At 41.4% G+C, this 13,248-nt stretch overlaps 1 protein-coding gene across 5 annotated transcripts in view; it reads left to right on the plus strand.

Annotated features, from left to right (window-relative positions):
* Positions 1–13,248, plus strand: part of fat3a (FAT atypical cadherin 3a) — a 322,007-nt gene that overhangs the window by 278,694 nt on the left and 30,065 nt on the right. For all 5 annotated transcript variants that reach the window (XM_038693326.1, XM_038693323.1, XM_038693324.1 and 2 more), the window contains 3 exons: positions 202–444; positions 1,775–2,021; positions 5,318–5,471. In XM_038693326.1, coding sequence (XP_038549254.1) covers positions 202–444; positions 1,775–2,021; positions 5,318–5,471 — 644 coding nt within the window. The remainder of the gene's footprint in view (positions 1–201; positions 445–1,774; positions 2,022–5,317; positions 5,472–13,248) is intronic.

The raw sequence follows: 13,248 nt of genomic DNA on the forward strand, positions 1-13,248 counted from the left end.
GCAAAATGGGACAAGACAAATTCTGTGTTTACTTACAATGCACAGCCATAGTTGCTAATTATGTATAAAAGTTTTGTAGAAGACCTGTTGTAAACGAGACGATTTTCTTTAAATTAATTCCCTGATATGTATAAGAGATATACTGTGCAACATACGTGTGTGTGTGTGTGTGTGTGTGTGTGTGTGTGTGTGTGTGACCAGTTGGAGGAGGGGAGGCTGTGGTTCCAGCTGGCATGTGGCCTTGGCGGTGGAGGTGGTGACAGTCCTGACATGTTGGGCATCTCTGGCCGTCGTATCAATGATGGCAGCTGGCACACGGTGGCACTGGAGCTGAACCGCAACTTCAGCAGCCTGGCGCTGGATAACAGCTACGTTGAACAACGCCGTGGACCTCCATTTATCCAACTACTCGCTCCCGACAGGACCATCTACTTTGGAGCACTGGTCAGTCAATGAGTAGTTGCAGCTGCAGCTGCAGCACATTAGGCTAAATTTACTGTTATCTTGCTGACAGCAGACTGAGAGGAGAGAACACAAGTTTACCTGACTACTGTTCACGCACTTCACTCTCATTGAGTTTTTTCTCTTCTCATGCCTAGAAGGATAGTCCCTCTTCATCCTCTCATCAAAGTTGTTAACACTCACTTTCACCTTGACATGAGAGCAATGCGGGGCTCTCCAGCTCTGTGCGAGAGCCTGATTTCTATCACTGCGTGTGCTGGTGTCACATCAGCTGGGCAAAGTTGATTTGTGCCGAGTCATGCGCAGCATACTAATACCAATGTAACAAGGTCTCGTGCAGAATGTAACGGAGTAAAAAGTATTATTAGTAAATATTTAGCTTTGAAATGTAGCGTAGTGAAAGTAAAAAGTTGCAACAACTAAAAATACTCAAGTAAAGTACAAATACGGAAAAATACTACTAAGTACAGTAACAAAGTTTTTGTACTTTGCTACTTTCCACCACTGGCAAAGACTAGTATGTTGTGCATATCTTAGAAGCTGATTGCATTTTTAAGTTTGTTTAAATCTGACTACTTTTAGGCCAGCACTATAATAAACTTCAAAATGTCTTTCTTCTTGATGCCTTTAATGCAGAATTTAGATGTTGCAAAATAAAACTTATGTATAACAAAACAGTATAATCCTAATCATGATATGTAATCACTTCTTAAATTTTTGGCCTGCACAGTTGATCCCAGTTTTATTTTAACTATTGAGAGTGAAAGGTGTACTCGTTCACCGACATTTTGAGTAATCACCTCTGTTTTCACCAAAATAAGTGGTGTAGATATTAGAAATATGGTTTATTTGTTCACAGAAATTATAAAAATGTACTGCTACTTTTAATCTATAGATTTTTTATCATTTTCGGTACATATTTCTATCTTCCAACTAGCTGTTTATATTTACCAGGTTATTCTTTTTGCATATTGGAGACCACGCATGTATTACATTTTGTACTTATTAACTATCCAAACTCATAGCTAACTATAGCCTAAGTTACCCTTACTAAAAAGTGCTACGTCTACCTCAGTCACTGCCACAGAATTTCCAGGAAAACATTTTGATTGAAAGAAAATAACTCTTCTTTAAGTTTATACTTGAAGAAATTAAATGCATTACATCACTGAGAGTCCTCCCAGATACAGTCTGTGTGAGTGTCTTCCTATTTTGTTTTTTCTTCCGTGCATGTAAAAACTGTTTTGTCTATTTTGGCACGTCTTAAGGGGGTCTTTGTATGTTTATGAATTTTTGACCCCTCTCTCCTCAGGTGCAGCACCCCAGCTCTCGCAGCCTCATGCACTCCCAGAAGGACCCGCGGGTGCTTGAGGGTTTCCAGGGCTGCCTGGACTCAGTCATGCTAAACAACTACGAGCTGCCACTGCAGAACAAACGCTCACGCTACGCAGAGGTGGTAGGACTGACAGAGCTGAAGCTGGGCTGCATCCTCTATCCTGACGCCTGCCTACAGCAGCCCTGTCGCAACGGAGCCACTTGCATCAGCTTGCCCTCTGGAGGTGAGTAACACGAAATAGAGCAAAAAACACAACATAGGCCTGCAGGTGTTTTAGTGCCATATTAATTATTTAATTAAATGTGTTACATGTGTTTAGTGTGTTTAAAGTGTTCTGTAATGTGGTCTTTACTTTAACTATTTAGTTTTGATTGTTTGAAAGTATTGACAGTATTGAAAGTTATTATTTACAAACAATTGGGTGTATATCAAAAGCAAGATACCTGACACAAAATAAAGGGAAATCAAGTGGAAATCATAATCAGTGCTCATATGATTGGCTGACATGTCATGTGTCATTTTGCTTCACTGTACACTGTATCTAAATTAGGTGGACCAAATATTAAAAAACACAAACTTGCTATTTATTAGGCAGCTGTATTATGTAGCTTTCCATCATGAAATATTTTCTGGCTACTCTGTATGTTTTACATTTGTTTTATCAGAATTTAAAGGACAGATCTTTATCAAAATGTCACTTTGAGACACTTTTTGCTATTAAATGGCAAGATTTGATATCTATTCATTTATTTAACCATATTTGTAGTTGAAGACTTTAAAGACTTTAGTGATTTGTGAACAGCCCACATATTGTTCACTTCTGACAACAAACTAAAAAAACTGCATTTGAAAATGCATGTGAATGCTGACAGCTGAAATGATTTTGAAAGTGTTGCTGGAATTGCAGAAATATGAAATGGATTGCCTTGAAAATCTGAAATATCAAACTTTTTTGATTGGCAGAATTAGAAGCTGAACTGCATTCCCTGAAGAATAGATGAGAGCTAAAATACATTGCTAAAAAGACTGAAAGAAGAAATGTTTTGCATGGTAGTAGACAGCGCAACTAAATTGCCCTTACATGATTTTACACCAAAACGTTAGAAAACTGGTGCTAGTTCTGCGCAAGTATATTATAACGTCATCTGTGAACAAACTTATTGTATGTTCTTGTCCTTTAATTTGAATTCCCATTATTTCTTCACTCTGTTGTATAGGGTTCGATTTATTTGCCTTAAGTCCAGATATGGCCTGAGACACTTCTTTGAGTGTTATAGGGGCTGTAAGAATATTATTTTGCTTTTCTCCAATAGATGGTAAATCAAGAGAACTGAGGAACTGTCTTCATTGCCTCTTCATTGGACGAGTGTGGTTGAGAGTATAGTTTTATATAGACATTTCTAAATGTGTTTTCTATTTTCTGTTTCTGTTTCCCAAGTTGGTCTGAGCAAGGGTCTAAGGGTGCTAATAGCCTGTTTCTTGCTGATTCGACTTGCCAGAAGCCTAGTGGCTTTAGGGCTTGCTTCATAATAATGTTGTTTCACAAATCTTGAGTTTTTTCTCTATATCACTTCCCAAGATATCATCTATTTCTGTTGTGGTGTGGACAGAGTGGACCCAAATGCAACGCTCTAGATTAACAGGTTTTATTAGGGGAAAGAAGGGGTTGAGGGACTGGAGTTGAGGGAGAGGTGGATGCCGGGGAAACGCAGGCACGGGGAACCAAGGAGACTGAGACCAGAGAGCCGAGGGACACTGGGGCCGAGGAAGAGAGGAGGCACGGGAGAACTGATCAGGGGGTTGGTGGAGGAGTGTGGTGGCAGGCTGACTGGGGAGGCACGAGGGAGAGGACACCGTGGGGAGAGGGCAGGTGAGTGAGCCCAGCTGACTTGACAGAGGACGGGGGTGAGTGAACCTGGGGAGAGACAGACAGACAAACGGGGTTAGTGACTCAGGGAAAACCAAGAACAGGGAAACAGAGATCATGCAGGTTATACGAGAGCTTAAGTGATCAAGTGGTACCGGGTTAGGAGCAACGATGATCAAGCAGGGGTTGACTGGAGAACCGGGGTAGAAGTACTGTTGGAGATGAGGCTGATTGCTGGCAGAGGAGGTTGCTGTCGAGATGCAGGTGCGGGTCATTGGCTGGGCTCAGGAGCGGAGGGAGAGAGAGAGGGAGAGCACATGCAGGGGAGAAGACACAGGGAGGCAGGCAGAGTACAGGAAAAAACCAAGGAAAACAGAATCACAAACAAAAAAAGGAGAAAAAAACAGGACACTCACCATCAGCTGGGCTGCCACCACAACATATTTCTCCTTTAGTTTTTTGATTTCTTGCTTAAGTTGAGCTGTGTAGGTAGTCTGATGTTTTACTTCAAGGTGTTTTTCAATTAAATTAAGATACTATATCTGCTTTAGCTTCCTTTGTAGTGAAGGCTATTCATTTCCCCCGTATCTGATGGCCTTCAAAGTATCCCATAAGATGGCTGGGCTGATTCCTTCTGTCGTTATCCTCAATGCCTCTCTTTATTTCTTTTTTAATTTCTGCCATTGTTGCCTTGTTATTCAGTATGCTTACGTTCAGTCTACAGGTAGCGTTTTTCTGTCTGCACAGACCACAAGGCCAGATTCTAGTGCCATTGCGGAGAACAGAGATTTAAAAAATTGCTTATTGCTTCCTGGAGGTTCATAGACATTAACCAGTGTGACCATCTCTCTTTCTAGTTTACCTTTGATAATTACGTATTGTTACTGTTTGTCCTTAATCTCTTTCAAAAATTAAAAATGAGTTGAGTTCTCTGTAAGTTTTGCTACCCCTCTCTTGTTACTCTGCTTGCATGTGCTGTAGAATGTATTCCAAAAACCGTCTCCTGCATAAAAATAACTTGGGCCCTAAGTTTTCTCATTTTCAGGATTACCTTGCTCCTTTTGGTTGGATCGTTCAGCCCATTCACGTTCAGTGACACCATCAATAGACTGTTTATATGTATTTCTTGGAGATGAGCTTAGATGCTTCCTTTGAACCCATTTGTAACCATGAGAACAAACAATATCCCAAAAAATGTATGCATATGCCTCCCACGCATCCCCCGCGGGTCAAGGGGAAAATCCCATTGAGTATGAGGGCCCCTTCTCGTTGAGGTCTGGTGTCGTTGTCCAGCAACCTTCAAGCAACAGTCATTTAAATTGTTTATCTTCAGTGTCTTTAGATATGCTATATTACATGCACTCACATATTTAGATGCATCTACATACCCAGTGTGTCACTTGACACAACACAATAAACAATGTTTATTTCCCAATGTTTTCTTTTAAGTGTGTTTTTGTGATTTAAAGTGGTGTGAGTGTGTTTTTCAATTTTTTAATCATTCCTTTGTTAGTATATGCGTATTTGTTGGTGTGTGTATCTTCATTTTGCTGTGTGGGTGTACTCATGTGATTTGTGTGTTTTTTTTCAGGGCTTTGAATTAATTAATTTTGTCTATGTCCTTGTCCCCCTCCTCCTTGTCTGTCTGCCAGGGTTCTCATGCAGCTGTAGCCCCCAGTACACCGGAGGGCGCTGTGAGATGGAGATAACTGCGTGTGTTCCCAACCCATGTCAGAATGGTGCCATTTGTAAAGCCATTGGCAACGCGTTCCTCTGCAGCTGCAGGAGAGGTTTCAAGGGTCTGACGTGAGTTCCAGTGCAAACACACAAACCTGAATTACAAGTCCTTAATTTACCCACATTGTGGAAAAATATATTTTGTTACACACCTCTAGCAGGATAGTTTTGGTTTATTTGTCAAGGTTTGGAGATATCTGTCTCCGAGATGCCAGTCACCCCAACACAATGGATGTGAATGGAATTTAGATTGTGACGCTCACATTTAAGACATACTTTCCATGGAAGAAATAATCTCTTTGAAAACTTCTGACAGTGTGTTCCCTGTCACTCCAGAGCAACAGGAAGACTGAATCTGGATAAAATTGTTGCTGTACTTAAAAAAAGACAATTCCATTAACCTAGACTGTTTTGGGTTGGTGCCAACATATCAGATCATTTTGGTCTTGTTGACAACATGAGGACAAATACTAAATAACAAACCAGCTGCATAACCAGATACGATCAGGGGTGTTTGTGCAATTTTAATGAAATGGCCCTTTAAATTTTTATATGAAGTTCAAAGATGGGTCCCTGTTTCAGACAACACACTGAGTCTAAGCAGTTTTTCAGTCTGTAGTATGTTCACACTGGAAAAGTGACAAAGTATGCTCAAAAATGTCGGTTTGCCGACTGAAATGTGCTTGTTTTTTTACTAAGCTGTTGATGTATACTTTAGTCAATACAAGGAGGAGGAGGCAGTTGCACAGTTTCAAAACATTACAATAGATCGCTTTTGGGGGTGAGGCTGCTTGAACAATATCTTGGAAAACAAACAAAAAAGGTTGTATATCTTAGAAGCATCTCTAAGATATATAACCATCAATTCAATTAGGTTTGCAATTATCCAAGGGTTATTTTGGTAACAGTCCATGTTTATTTATTACAATCTCAAAATTAAAGGGGCATTATGGAGTTTCCTGCGGCCACTAGTGGTGCAGTTTTAAGATTGCAACCAGGCGTGTGCTCGTACGCGTGTTCGCTTGAACTCATGAGCGAGCATAATCCGAAACACAACCGCTTTCATACAGAAATACCACAATAAACACATGAACACCAGCATGCAGGCTGTGGCTTTTCTCCAGTCATGTTCAGGTTCTGTTACTTAAACGTTCCCGTCTCAGAGGCAGATCAACACCGGCTGAGTATGATGAGCTGGATACCATATTGTGCCAGACAGCTTTTACTTTAATTAATATATTCCTTTGTCTGTTTTATTATTTAATTATGTATGTCAGGGTTAGTGGTGGTGAGGTAAGTTGGTGGACCCAAATGCAGGACGCAAGGCAAAAGAGGTACAGTTCAAAGGGTTTATTGTAGCAAAACAAAAGGCGAGCACACCTACTGACAGAGTGGCTGAGAGTCTTACAGAGAATAAACAATCCAAATTAAACAGATAATCCAAACAGGTGCAGATCCAAGACAGGGACGGGACGGGACGGGACGGGACGGAGCTTCACATGACAGAGCGTCTACACGCAACAATGACCGGACAGGGAATGAACAGAAACACCAAACATTTATACACAGGGACTAACGAGCAGGGTGGGAGCAACACAGGTGACAGACATGAGGCTAACGAGGCACAGGCAGGGAGAGAGAGCAGGGGGAAAACAGACATGCAGAGGGATCACTGGGGTAACAGACATGGCAAAGATTACCAAACACTAGACGACAGACAAGACAGAACCCCAAAACCCAACAGACCAAAATAACAGATAATAACGCTGACTAAACACAAAAGTACAAAACACGGCATGGCAGACAGGCAGAGTGTGACAATGTATTGATTTGTCACCGGGCCGGACAGGGGGGCAGACGTGCTACATTGTTAGCTCGCCTGCTGCTTTCTGTAACTATCTTTACTATCTGTATCTTTCACCGGAGGCTCAGCAATGTCAGCACAGCTACATGTATTGGATGATAACAAAACTGGTAGTGAGCTGGACTTAACATTATAATGAGATTGTATCACACTTTATAATAATAAGACCACAGTAAGTAACTTTGCTGTAGTGTTACTGCATGGCTATTCCTCTTTGGTTATTGTTGCTGTGAAGCTGCAGTGTTCTATATTATGTAGGTCACGTTAGTTACAGCGACTGAGAGATGGACTTTACACTGGATAACATCAGCAACTGATCGGCGTTATCTGGCGAGCTAACGTGACTTTCTCCGTTTCTCCAGCTTTACTAATGCTCACTTTGTTCTTTCGACATCATCTGAACCCGTTTGGTCTGATGGGCTTCAGCACATAAACCTTTATTGTTGTTTTGGATCCTTACGTGGAGCCTGTGTTTTGTTGTGAGCTGGTTGTTTTATGGTGTTAGTGGACTGCATGTTGTTAGCTGCTGTGTTGTCGCTGTAGTACGAGAGGAGCGCGCACAGTGCTGAATCCGACCCGGAGACCCCACATTAAAAGCAGAATAGTGGCTGATGCAAGCAAGAGAGAAAACAGGTGTGTGCTTCATTTCTAAGTGAGTTTTGAGCCCATTGACAAAAAGGCAATGAAAATTACCTTTAAGATAGTAGTTTCCAATAAATTACCTTGTCTTCCATAGTTATTGTTCATGGGTACACCCATATATAGACGGTTTATCAAAAAATTACCTTACACTTACCTGGTAACCACCCTGGTAGGAACAGTTTCCCACTGATATCATGGCACATCTTAAAGGAGACCTATTAAACTGCTTTTCCAGTCCTATATCGTAGTTCTGTGACACCTGTATGGGACTCAAAGTTCAAAAATCTATTTTATTTTCTTATCATCATGATTCTTCATGTAGGGCTTCATTTCAGTCTCTGTGTGAAACAAGCTGCAAATGCTCCTGTCTCTTTATGCCCCCCCTCTCAAAGCCCACTGTCTTCTGATTGGCCAAGACCTGAAGCCATGCTGTTGTTGCTGGGCAGAAGAGGCACTGAGCTGTTGCTATTGGAGCACATGCCCATATATGGAACAGCAGCTCCCTCTGGCTCCGTATTGCCTAGAATGGAGCCTTTGGTAGAAAAAGCAGTTCAAAACAGACCGTTAAGAACAGGAGGAAATCTGAGGCAAACAAGGATTTCTTTTAAATACTTTAACCTCGTTTTTTGAAGCTTTGGCCACGTTTAACATTCATCCAACATTATAAATAATGTGGAAAAGCATAATACTGCTTCTTTAAATACTGGGTATGTTCTTGCAGATGTTTATATAATTTACTCAGTAAGTAAAGTGTAACTGTTCTGTAAAAGGAAGCCTTGTTTATTACCATAGTATTACCAGACTCTTAGCACATGCTTTGCTACTGGTTATACATTAATGAAATTTCAAACTTTTACCATGTATGTTTTGCAATTTAACTAACTAAACATTCTCAGTAAGTAAAGTGTAATTGTACTGTAAGAGGAAGCCTTGTTAATTTCCATGGTTTTATCAGGATCTTAACCCTATAATCTGTAATAGATTTTCCTCCCCTTTTCGGTAACATACAAGCGCAAATTTGTACCATATAGTGTAAAACGTTAGTAGGTAAAACAACACTATTTACTCGGTAAGCTGAAAATATACTGTAAAAGGACACCTTGTCACGGATTGGTGGTGAAGGCTGGGTGGAGCAGGTTGGAGGACCCAAACGCAGGACACAGAGCGGAGCAGGTATAGTTCAGTGGTTTTAATATAACAAAAAGCGAGCACACTTACAAACAGAGTGGCTGATAGACTGAGTCCAAAAACAAGGGCTGTCCAACAGAAATACAAAATCAAATAACAGCAGGGAAACACGACGAGTGAAGCTGACGACACGAAACACACTGCTATACACTGCTATACAGGATGACAACATACAATGACACGACAAAGACAAGACAGAAACACCAGGTATATATATACAGGGACTAACGAGCAGGGCGGGAGCAACACAGGTGAAAGACATGAGGCTAACGCGGCACAGGTGGGGGGGAAACAGAGACAGACATGCAGAGGGATCACTGGGGTAACAGACATGACAAGGGTTACCGAACACTAGACGAAAGGGAGGGCAGGGACAGGCAGAGTGTGACACGCCTTGTGTCACATTGTAATATCAGGCACTTATAATTTGTGATGGGTTTGTGTGGCCTCTGGGTTTGTGTGGCCTCTGAGCAGCTCTGAGTCACTTTTTCATTTTATTTCTTTTTTAAATAGACTGAAACTACTAATCACATGGTAGGAAATCTGCAGTATTTAGCCCATCAGCATCACTTAAAACTTGTAGCACGCTCTGACGTCTTTGCAAAGGCGTCCAAGAATACCCTTCTTGTGCTCCTTTCCAAACCAGTGGCTCCACTCAATGAACCTCAAGTTCATCTTTAATGCCTTCTCTGTCAGGTATCCTCTGTATTGGTAAATGCCCTCTTTATAATTTCGCCACGCCCATTTGATGTGCTGCGTGTGAGCACCACTCCCAGGGTGGACAAAATATCTCCGGTGATTCACCATGTAACCATGAACTGTTGTAGACACCCAAGCTATTACTTATTGCTTTACTACCAGGTCTAATGTACTTCTGGATTATTGGGAGCAGTCACTTTCTGGATCGAGTCTATGCAAAGTAATATGTTTTGCTGTTTTAGTTCTGTACTCCAACACCTTCAGTGTGAAAAGATTCAGTGACTATGAGGTTGAAGTACACACTGTCAGCTTCAGTTTTAGGGTACTTGACATTAGCACTTTTTGTACATGGTCATTTTATGCTACTAAAAGTATTTGGACAGATTAACATTATGGTCAAAGGTTGTAGTGAGTTCTTGGTCACCATGCAGTAACGGTATTGCGTCTGTGACCTGTAGGCATCACCAGAAGCTAGATTTCCCAGGTGATGTTCTAAAGGCTTTTTGTTTTCTCTTCAGTATTTGAAATATTTAAATCTGATTCAGACTGGGTGTTTTGACTTGTTATGTTTGTTACATGTTGTTTGTTACATGTTGTTGTTACATGTTACATTTTTTCAAACTCAGGATGCTAGAATACTGTCCCAAAGTGTCACTGTCCCAAAGCTGTGCTTACTCTCACTTCTCCCCCAATCTTGACACTGTATAATCTAATGGCACATTGATCCAGGTGTAGCCTGTGTGGCAATGATGCTTGGCTCTTACCACCTATATCCATCCTTGGTCGTGTTGGATCTTTTGACTTTCATTCTGTTGTTGCACACAGGGCAATTTTTTACCCCCTTCTGCTGTCCAATGATTGCATTTAGAAAGACCAACAGTATAGAAACGTCAAGCATCCACCGTTGAAGGAAAACTCAGAAGCTTTACAACATATCATCCTCAATATGTGACTTTTCTGAGATCGTTTTGAAGTACATATGGCCAACCTGCAAAATGTGGTTTATCACAGCATAGAAGTACTCACTCCATGTTGCCAGCAGGTGGTGCTATAACTATGTGTGAATATTGGTACATGTCTTCAGGGCAGAAATCTTATCAAACGTCTAAGATTTGGTACAGAATTGAGCATTTACAGTGAAGTTCCAACAACCTCCTGTGTCAAGGCGAAGCATGGAACTTTGCTGCCATGGACACGCTGTTAACCGAAAACTCACAAGCTTCACTACATAGCATTATAAATGTGTTAAGGCTTTTCTGGGACATTTTCAAAGTTGATATGACCAACTTACTAAGAGAAGTTCATCACATCATAAATCTTTCCTCTTGCCAGTCGGTGGCGATATGACTTTGAGTAAATGTTGGCATATGTATGTGTTCATGGCCGGACTGTTATCATACATGTCAAATATGGACCAGATGTAAGCATGTAGACTGAAGTCATAACAACTTCCTGTTTCATGGCGAATCACCGATTTCAACGCGACGGATACCTCCGGTCAACAAAAACTTACCATTTGTACAACGTGTAACCATCAAAAAATTAAAGTCGATCTGACTAATTCTCTAGGAGGAGTTCATTAAAGTGCGGAGTGAGTAAATCGCCAAATATGACAATTAAATCCAAAATAGCAGTCTTCCTGTTGGTTGTGATGCCGTGTGTGCAAAGTTTTGTAAATTTTAGAGGACGTTTACGCTGTCAAAAATGCAGTATATTTGCAGAAATATTTCTTCAGTTCAGTATTGGAGTCAACATGCCCTGATCTGGATTTGGTACGCCCTTAACCACTGTGCTATTGAGATACACTGAAATATGAATGCTTTTAACTTTCGCTATTGCTGTGGTTTTGAATGGAAAAGGTTGAAAGCAGTCATCACTGTTGGCAGAGGTGGGATTCAAACCTGGGTCTGGATTCATAAGAAACCAGGGGCGTTTTTAGGATCTTGAAACATTGGGGGCTTAGCCCAGCCCATAAAACTTCATATCTTCACATAATAATTGGACCCCACACCCCCATCCCAAAGTTAAGTCTGTAAAGCAGTAAAGCAACAGTAAAAATCCTCTACTTATACGGCACAACAAACCTATTAACTGTCTCATTTTGATGTTGCTAAATTGTAATGTCATGTGTCTAATTATAATAACTATAACAACAAACCTCTGACGGTATGAACTTTTTATGAGGGGTTTGTAAGCTAGACCTAGGAATAGAGGTGGTCAGACTGCCCAAGCTAAATGTTCTGTATTTGTGTAGAGACATTCTAGGTTTTATGACCACTCAAATCACTTTTACACTATATCACATTCAACCACTCATATACTGATGGCGGAGAGGCTAAGTCAACTGCACATGAGAAACGAAATAAAATTCATACACATTCACACACCAATGGCACAGCAATTTGGGGTTCAGTGTCTTGCCCAAGGACACTTGCAGCCTGGGGACATGCTGCCTGGGGAAGCCGGGGATCAAACCACAGACCTTCCAGTTTGTGGGCGACCGCTCTACCGCTGAGCCTCAGAAGTGCTAAGGTAGCACCAGGTTAGTGCACCCGGAGTTATTGACAAAAATGCTCAAACCTCTTCTACAGATGTTGCCGGAGCCCGCTGGCACAGAAGGTCAGCTAGCTGGAGAGTTGAGTCTGCAATGTTGCTGCTGAGTCTCTGTGAACATCAGTAGAAAGCACCTCTCCACACTTTTCTGGGAGGATAGCCTGGGTTTTAACTTGTTCATTTTGTTATCCAATGAACGAACACTGTCTAAGAAGATGCTGGGGAGTGGACTTTGAAGGGAGAACTGCTTAACTTGTGGCATGTAGCCCAGCCTGCTTTCCCCTCTTCTGTTTATGCTCCTGTCGATGGGGAAATTGTCAATTTCTTTCCCTCTGAAAACCACACACTGACTTTAGCTTTCTACTTACATAGCAGCTGATAAATACTGACATTTTTCAGTTTCTAATCTTTTGTAATGATCCGCAACCGCACTGGAACACTGTTTCTTTGTCTGTCAGTCTGGGGCTGGGGCAAACAAGCGGCCCTCCCAACTTGGACTGAGCCTCGTTTTTGATGAATTCTGATTCACTCAATGGCGCCGAGCAGACAAGTTACTTTCCATCTGGGGTGAGTTCAATCAAAAACCTTTTGCACCGATTTACTAAGTTTTGTCAGGGCTGAACTCAGCCAGGATTGTGTGACAAGAAACAGAGCAAGGGGGCGAAAGAATGTCCATCTCCCTTGTTCTCCATTCTTTTACTTTACTTTACTTTACTACAGCTGACTTGAACAACATCAGGTCCAGTGCAGGTGACCTGCCGCACAGTCGCGTATTCACACCAAGGATGGTGCATTCAGTAACTCGTACCGCAGCGTTACTTGGATTAGTAACTGTAATAATGTTTTGGAAATAGTAATCCGTTACACTGCTAGTTACTTGAAAAATGAGTAAATGAAAAG

This window comes from Micropterus salmoides, unplaced genomic scaffold, assembly GCF_014851395.1.
Source record: "Micropterus salmoides isolate LMB-PRFRI ecotype aquatic unplaced genomic scaffold, ASM1485139v1 Ms_hic_scaffold_3, whole genome shotgun sequence".
NCBI lineage: Eukaryota > Metazoa > Chordata > Actinopteri > Centrarchiformes > Centrarchidae > Micropterus > Micropterus salmoides.